This window comes from Emydura macquarii, unplaced genomic scaffold (assembly GCF_026122565.2).
Source record: "Emydura macquarii macquarii isolate MOO-44397 ecotype Brisbane River unplaced genomic scaffold, CSIRO-AGI_Emac_v2 contig_3204, whole genome shotgun sequence".
In the NCBI taxonomy this organism is placed as follows: Eukaryota; Metazoa; Chordata; order Testudines; family Chelidae; genus Emydura; species Emydura macquarii.
Genome location: NW_027133341.1, coordinates 1 through 8425, shown reverse-complemented (window position 1 = coordinate 8425; position 8425 = coordinate 1). Strand labels below are relative to the sequence as shown.

General features: G+C 46.0%; 1 protein-coding gene and 1 pseudogene across 1 annotated transcript; both read right to left on the bottom strand.

Annotated features, from left to right (window-relative positions):
• Positions 1 to 491: 491 nt before the first annotated feature.
• Positions 492 to 1416, bottom strand: LOC137142166 (olfactory receptor 10AG1-like; annotated as a pseudogene).
• Positions 1417 to 5638: 4222 nt separating this feature from the next.
• LOC137142167 (olfactory receptor 11A1-like) lies at positions 5639 to 6595 on the bottom strand. Its single transcript, XM_067531388.1, has one exon. The coding sequence runs from the start codon at positions 6593 to 6595 to the stop codon at positions 5639 to 5641; it is 957 nt and encodes a 318-aa protein (XP_067387489.1).
• Between the last annotated feature and the right edge of the window lie 1830 nt (positions 6596 to 8425).

The following is an 8425-nucleotide window of genomic DNA, read 5'->3' as shown; positions in this document are numbered from 1 at the left end:
AATGATTGGTTAAGATACACTATAAAAACTGAGGTCAAACAGGATATAAGGTGGGAAGAAGGAAAATGACTGGCATGAAGAACTGGGATTCTTGCTTGATTACCCCAATAAACACGTAGTATTGCCTGTTGCTGGACTCTGGACTTCTGCTTCTGTCAGAGAAACAAGAACTGGGGAGGGGATGGAGGACCCTAACATACATGATGGAGTTTAACATGAAAATCAAACTATATCATGAGGAAAATGAAATGTATCACGTTGAATGTCAGAATGAATCTTTTCAGGGTGTTAGGATGTCTAGAACGTATCTTGAGTAATCTGGAATGAAAAATAATTAGTAATATGTCTGGTGGACACTCCATATAGTCTAGATTAATTGTCAGAAATCTTGAGCATCCCTTAAGGAACCAGAAATGTAACTTGTGGGTTCTGTGTTGCCTTCAGAGGAATCTAGAACATTTTCTGAGGAACATGTGGTGTACTTTGTGGAATCATTTTCTACCTACCAATTTCCTTAGGGCAGCTTTCATGTCTTTGTTCCTCAGACTATATATGAAGGGGTTAAACATCGGAGTCATTATGGTATAGAACAGCGAGAGCAGTTTGTCAATGTCCATGGAATCCCTTGACTTGGGTCTCAAATACACAGTCATGCCAGAGCCATAGAATAGAGTCACCACAGTGAGGTGGGAGGAGCAGGTGGAGAAGGCTTTGCGCCTGCCCTGGGCTGACGGCATCTTCAAAATCATGCTGGCAATTTTAATATAAGAAGTAACGATTGAAAAAAAGGGGTGATTAGAATAGGAGGGCTGCAATAAAGATGAGCATTTTATTCCTGTAGGTGTCCACGCAGGATAGCTCCAGCAGAACGGGGATGTCACAGAAGAAATGGTTAATTTCATGAGACACACACAAGGGCAAAGAAAACACCAAATAAGTCTGCCCGAAATGCAGCAGGATGCTGACAAGCCAGGACCCAGCTACCATCCTAGTACAGACCTCCGTGGTCATGGTGAGTGTGTAATACAGGAGATAACATATGGCCATGTAACGGTCATAGGCCATGGCCGCCAGAAGGAAACACTCTGTGCCAGCTAGTAAAAGGAAGAAATACATCTGGGCAGCACAGCCGGTGAATGAGATACTTCCATCCTCCGCCAGGCAATTGGCCAGCATCTTGGGCAGGGTGACAGAAGAGTAGCAGATCTCCACAAAGGACAGGTTCCTCAGGAAGAAGTACATGGGGGTGTGCAGGGCAGAGTCCAGCACCGTGACAAAGACGATGTCACCATTCCCTAGAAGGATCACCACGTAGATGATCAAGAAAATCATGAAGAGCAAACCCTGCAAGTTCATGAAGCTGGAGAATCCCAGGAGGATGAAGCCAAGTGTTGTGGTGTGATTTCCACTCGCCATTGGATGAGTACGTTGACTCTGCAAAGATGATAAAGACAGAGGACATGGGCGTGTCACTTAGTATGTTGGCACGTAACTGTCTCTCACAGACATGAAATCATGCATCTCATCTGTCAGCAATAGAAACCTGCTGAAATACCCACACGGTTGTGACTGTGATAGTCGTATATTCTGGCTTCTGTGTGTATGGGAGGGTGGGGAAGCTGCTGACTCAACACGCTCACTCCTGGCTGTCTGTGGCACTGCAGCGACTTTTGCCTCAATTTCTCCCATTGTGCTTGAGCCTCCATCCATGAGAGTGCCCCAGCCTTTTACTTTTTACAGTCCTTCACCCAAAGTCCAGCAGAAATGTATATTAGCCACACCTTTCACCTGGCTGGGCTCTGCTGGCAACCGCCTCATTACAGGTGTGCCTCGGTTGTTTTAGACGGTCCTCTGGGCACATTCCTCACAGAGGCGTTCACACAGTGTAGGCTGTTTGCTGTCCCGCCTGGGGCCTCTGAACTGTGTACTGCCCTGCCTGGGGCCTCTGTGTACTATTTCTGCTGTGCCCATTGGGGCGCTGGACTATTTGCTCCCCATTGGAACCTGGGCTATCACCTTTGGGCTGCCTGGCCTGAGCCTGGAGACTGTTCCTCTGACCTGGGTTGGGCCAACCCCTGCTGGAGCAGGGTAGGTAGTGGGTGTGGCCTCCCTCCGAAACTGATAGGGAGGGACAGCCACCCATCCTGCAGTGAGTTACAGCAGTTGGAGGAACACTGTCGTGTGTCTGGTTACACAGTTAGGTTGATGTAAGATGTCTTATGTCAACCTAACTCTGTAGTATAGGGTGGGGCTTAGTAGGAGTAGTTAAGATCTGGAGTTGGGATGAGGGATAACTCTGGTTCAAGTCTGCCTCTGGGGGAGCAGTGATTTCGACAGCGATCTGCCACCTCTCTGCTTTCATAGATTCCTAGATTCCAAGGCCTGAAGGGACCACTGTGATCATCTAGTCCAAGGGTTCTCAAACTTTTCTTTCTGGGAAACGCCTTTGAAAATACTTCAGGCTGTGATGATGCTCTCCGACCACCCGGCTCTGACAGGCTCTGGCTGTCAGCCACGCGCAGGGCTGACAGCCACAGCCATGGCATGTGAGGGGGATGACAGCTCGTGACCCCCCTGTAACAACCTCTCCCGACCCCCGGTCTGAGGCTGACCTCCTGTGAGACACGGGCCAAGGAACTTCCCCAAAACAATGCCTAAAGCAGAGCTGTTTGGATTTTTCTATCTGGGTTTATAAATTGTCAGTGATGAAGAATCCTTCACACCCCTTGGTAAATTGGTCCAATGGTTTATTACGCTCACAAATGTACGCCTTGTTTCCAGTCTGAATCTGTCTAGCTTCAGCTTCCAGTCACTGGATGGTGTTGGGTCTTTCTCTGCTAGACTGAAGAGCCCCTTGTTAAATGTTGGTTCCCGAAGGTAGATACCTAAAGTGGCAGTTAGGTGCTTAAACCCTTTTGTGAATATAGCTCTTTACGGGATTTAAAAAATCATCTACGCAGTCCATGCCCCTAAATACCCATGAAAATCTGCCCCACAGAGACAGAGCGATTTGCCCCATTGCAAAATCCACAGTAGAGCAGTACACTCAAGCTGGGTGTCCCACTTCTGAAGGTAGGACGGTAACCATTGTACCATCCTTCCAGCCAGCTGTTTAGAGGAAAACTCAAGTCCTTGCTGAGAATATGCTCTTCTGGGGCAGGGTCTGTGGGTGACACTTAGTAGGATGAGGCCCCAGTTCTGAGTGCACCTTTGTTAGCTACCACAATAGTAAAGGAAAACAACAATAATTCATTCCATCTATTCAGGCAGTGTGGCTGGGAACTCAATTCAGTGTCTGAGAAAATATTTCTGGGAAACCATTTATGTTACTCATCCTGATCTATTATTAATAAATGGATTAATCCAAGTCTTAATTACATTGTATAATTATATCTAGCTATTTGAGCTCGCATAATTCCAAAGCTAATAAAATAAAGAAGGAAAATAGCTGTAGGGAACAATTTTAATGGCCTCAAAACCCTTGACACAGCTTTGAACATGTTCACCAGAATGTAAATTATAAGCCAGACCCTCTGCTCTGGTAAATTACCATAGTTATATTGACTTCGGGACAGTGATGCTGCTTCACACCAGGGGCGGATCTGGCCCCTGACTCTGATGGAGTGATGCTAGTTTATACTGGTTGGGGATCTGGGCTGTGGACAGAGATGGAGCTAAGCTGGGAATCTGGTGCTGGACTTCTTTTCAGAGCTCATATGCTGCAATTCTGGGGAGAAGACGTTGCACTTTCCATGCAAACAGAGGCAGCAGAATCCTGGCTTTATGTGCTGAACTCAGCCTTCCGGGCAGGTCCACACAGGGAGATAGTCAGGAATGGCTATGCCTGGGGAATAATTGGCCAGGCTGTAGCACTGCTGGAAAGGATCTGCAGGTTATGGTGGGTCACGAATGGAATACGAATCAACAATGTGATGCAGTTGTGAAAAAGGGCTGTATGAACAGGAGTAAGACACAAGAGGTAATTGTCCTGCTCTACTTGGCCCTGGAGAAGTCTCCACTGGAGTATTCTGTCCAGTTCCAGATGCCAATTAGCTTAATTCGAATTACAGAAAGTGATTTACAGAAAGCGCTGCAGACTGTCCACACTACAGTGTTTGTGCTGGTTTCTTGCATCCACACTGGCCAGCCTTAATTCGAATTAGAAAGCAGTGCAATGTGGGAAGCTATCCCACAGTGCAACTAACCATAGAGGCTGTTGTGACGAGTGTCATCATCCCAGGATGCAGCGCTGCTTCCCCCACCCTCTTCCCCCACCCCCAAACAAACAGGAAAAGGATTTTCATGCTGTTTTTTTACTCCCCCAATCGCCATTGCTGCAGGCACATGGAGCCAGCTGAACTATGCTCTCATTTTGACCGTGACAAATACATCGCAGCTTATCCTGGATTACTTTAGAAGTGTATGCTGTTTGCCTTTTATGCTTCCCCTACTATCCCCCTGTATATTGCTTGCTTTTGATTTTGATTCTACAAGTGTCTGTAGAATGTAAGATAAATAACAATGGAGTCAGTTGGTATATTAATACAGTGATACAAATGTTTCCATTTCACTGATGGAAAACATGATATAATGTATCCACATGTAGCACTGAATAAACTCTTAAGAAAGTATCAATTTCCATGATTGGTCACTGAAACAATGCAGCAAAGAATTTCCTCTCACTGCTGGCATTTAAAGCGCATTCACCATGCGGGGAGAGGGGTGGGTGGTGAAATCTTTCAAAGGTACAAACTTTAAAGGGCTAAACTTTCAAAGTGAAAATCTTAAAGGGACAAACTGCAAAGGGCTTGCTGGGCAGTTAAAATGCATTCACCATGCGGGGAGGGGGGTGGTAAAATCTTTCAAACCCGTAAAGAGACAAACTGCAAAAGGCTTGTTGTGTGTGTGTGTGTGTGTGTGGGGTGGGGGGGTGATCGCAGCTTGGATTTTAAACCCATTCACCACAGGAAATGAAGATTTAAATCTTCCTGGGACTGCTTTGGGGGAGGGTACTGAAATGGGGCATCATGGGATACAGTCTGGAGGCCAATTAATTTGAATTAAGTCCCATTGTGTCCACACTCACACTAATGCAAATTAACTGATGCACTTCAGGCACTAATCCACTTGCAGAGGTGGTTTTATTAATTCAAATTAACAATGCTCAAGTGTAGACGCGGGAGTAATTAATTTGAATTAAGGGACTTTAATTTGAATTAAGCCACCAGTGTAGACCAGGCCTAAGTGTTGTATCTGCATCCTCAGGCACCTAAATACCTTTCAGAATCTGCCCCATCCTTTTAGTGTGTCCTGATGTACAACAAATCTCAGGTTACAGTGGTCCATGTAGGTCCCCAGCTAGGATGAGCCTCTGATGGCAAATGCAGCATCTGAAGTTATAGGTACTGTGGAGATCTAGACCAATAGCTCCTGCACAAGGATTCTATGGCATAGATGCAACTGGGAGAACAACATGGGATTTCCTTGTCTGTTAAATCTGAGGGGTGTGGTGTGCATGGACCAGATGTGGAGCTAGTACAAACTTGCACAGCTCCACTGATTTAAATGGAGTTATTCCATGGTGGGAATGTGGCCCAGTATTTTTCATTTTAACATCCCCCCTGCTCCCTTTTTTCCTCTATCTCCTTGGAAAAGCCATCAGTCTAGAGGCCATTGTCCTCAGGGCGTCATTCACATCCTTGTTTCTGAGGGAGTAGATCAGGAGGTTGAGCAAGGGGGTGACAAGGCTGTAGAGAAGGGAGAACATTTTGTTTAGGTTTATGGCTGCACTGTCCGTTGGCACCAGATAGATGATGGCCAGAGCCCCGCAGAAAGTGCTGACCATGATAAGGTGGGAGGTGCAGGTGGAGAACACCTTCCTCCTCCCGGTACTGGAAGGGTTTTTCACTATTGCCACAATGATGAAGGCGTAGGATATCAAGGTCAGCAGGAAAGGGATCAGGGTGGCTGTAGCTGAGACCAAGAAGGCCGCTAAGATGATCAGATGGGTGTCACTGCATGACAGCTTTACCAGGGGCATGAAGTCACAGAAGAAATGGTCGATTTCATTAGGGCCGCAGAAATGCAGCCTATAGATCCAGGCTATTATCACTGGGTTTAAGAGGAAGCCACCCAGCCAAGAGCAGGAAGCCAGATCGATGCACACCCTCGTGTTCATGAGGGCCATGTAATGCAGCAGGTTGCATATCGCTAAGTAGCGATCGTACACCATCACTGTTAGCAGTAAGATCTCAGTGGTTGCCTGAGAGCCGAAGATATAAAGCTGTGCAATGCAGCTGTTGAAGGAGATGGCCACGCCCTTCTCAGCCAGGAAGCCTTGCAGCATTTTGGGGACTATGTTGGATGTGTACCAGATATCCAAGAAGGACAAGTTCCCCAGGAAGGAATACATGGGGATATGAAGGCCACGGTCAACCAGCACTGTGACAATGATCAGGGTGTTCCCAGCCACGGTGGTGATGTACGTTAGCAGAACCAGCACAAATGGTTCCATCTGGAATGGGTGGAGGATCCTGAACCCACGGAGGATGAATTCTGTAACTTTGCTTTGATTTCCCCTCTCAACATTTGCCATGTGCGTGGCATCTAGGGAAAGCCCAGCACACAAATCAAGCACAGCCAGACAATAAACCAGAAAGCTTCTGGGACTAGACCCAGCCTTTAAAGTGCAGTCCTAAGTCAATAAATGGCTTTCATCCCTATGGTAGCAAAACCTAACACCATCTACTGAAAGACTGACCCCCACCAACGAATTGAGAGCACTGGAATCATGGAAGTATCCAAGAGAAGACAGCCCAAATGGAATGAACTGATAGTTACACGAGCGATTGTAGCTGTCACAGAAACGGTGGATGGGATTTTCCAAAGCTGCCTAGTGGGTTTGCATACCAAATTCTCAATAATATTAATGGAAGCTGAGCATCCAAATCTGTTAGGGAGCTTTGAATGTTCCCACCTGTGTGTTCACCTGCTGTGGACAGATGGGAGTTTGTCATGCAACTTCCATTAAACTACAGAAACCCCAACTGTAACTCATTGAGTATTACGATCCATACCAGCTCCGCTTTGCTGGTTCCCAAGACCTTTTAAGGCACTTGGGTGCTTTTGAAAATGTCAGTAAGCACCTATCTGCATTTTTAGGATCCTAAGAACATTAAAAATATGGCCCCTAGTAACAAAATGTCATTCAGCTCTGCACAGGCATTATTTGTAAATGACCCCTTTTCACACCCCAAATGAAACGAGGGAGATGAGGCTCTGTGCTGTGCTGATGAAGTCTCACCAAATTGAAACTGTTGCTGTGTTTAGCATTTCAGAGCCTGAGGCATCACAGCTGCTGGGGTACAGCCCACCCTAGTGTGTATGTGGGGGACACAGATTTCAAATGAAGAAGTATCGGAAGAGTGAAAGAGGTGACGGAGATAGTGAGTCCAGCTGAAATGCTGGGGTTAAGAACTGGACAGACGGAGACAGAGACAGAACATTTTATCTAAATCTTTGATCTGTTCCCTTGCTCCCATAAGCTTTGGGAACAGAGGTGAAAATCCAGAGCGACATCCAAGGGCTACTCCAAATTCCACAGCTAAGAACAGTGGGCTGCCTGGCACAAATTTGTATCAGGGCACCCAAGACTTTTTATTTTTGTACCAATCAAATTAAATAGATAAGAAATGAATGCTGATGTTTCACCGTTATGTAACACAGGGCAAGACCACAAGCTGGTGAAAATCATGCCAGTTTCACTGTGCTGTACCTGGAATTGTGCAGTTTTACACCAAATCTGTCCGATGGAGGAAGTCAGACTAGACACTCAGCACGGTCCCGGCCAGCCTTAAAAAATCTACAAATGTATGAAAATCTCAAGAAAAAATTGGTGTATCTCTTCCTGCCCCTTTCCATGGCCGCAGATGCTCTGCATGCAACACTTCAGTTCTGATCATTTTTTTAATATAAAATAAAAAAAAAATAAGCCAGAGGGGAAGTTGGAGAAATTAAACCTAAGGAATTCAGGTGCCTAGACCAGTGGGATTTGGATGCCTAACTTTCTTTGTTTCCTTTGAAAATCCCTTCCCAAAACACTCCAATCAATCATACCTCTGTCAACACTAACCTCTGAATTAGCTACGTGGTGGAAAATCTGGTCTGGGTAAGACTGTGTCACAGCAGCTGGGGCTGGTGGGGGGAAGATGTGGACTCTAAAGAGAGAAAAAATGCAGCTGGATCAGAGATGATTGTCACTGGAGTTTGTGTTATCATCAGGTGCCTAGAAAGTGGGTGAAATATTTATAAGAACTGAAAGGCTGGATTTTCAAAGGTATTAGGAGGCTGGAGGTGCAGAGAGACACCTCAGAAATTACAGCCCACAGCAATTATCTTACACTCTCTCTTTGTGCAAAGATTAATG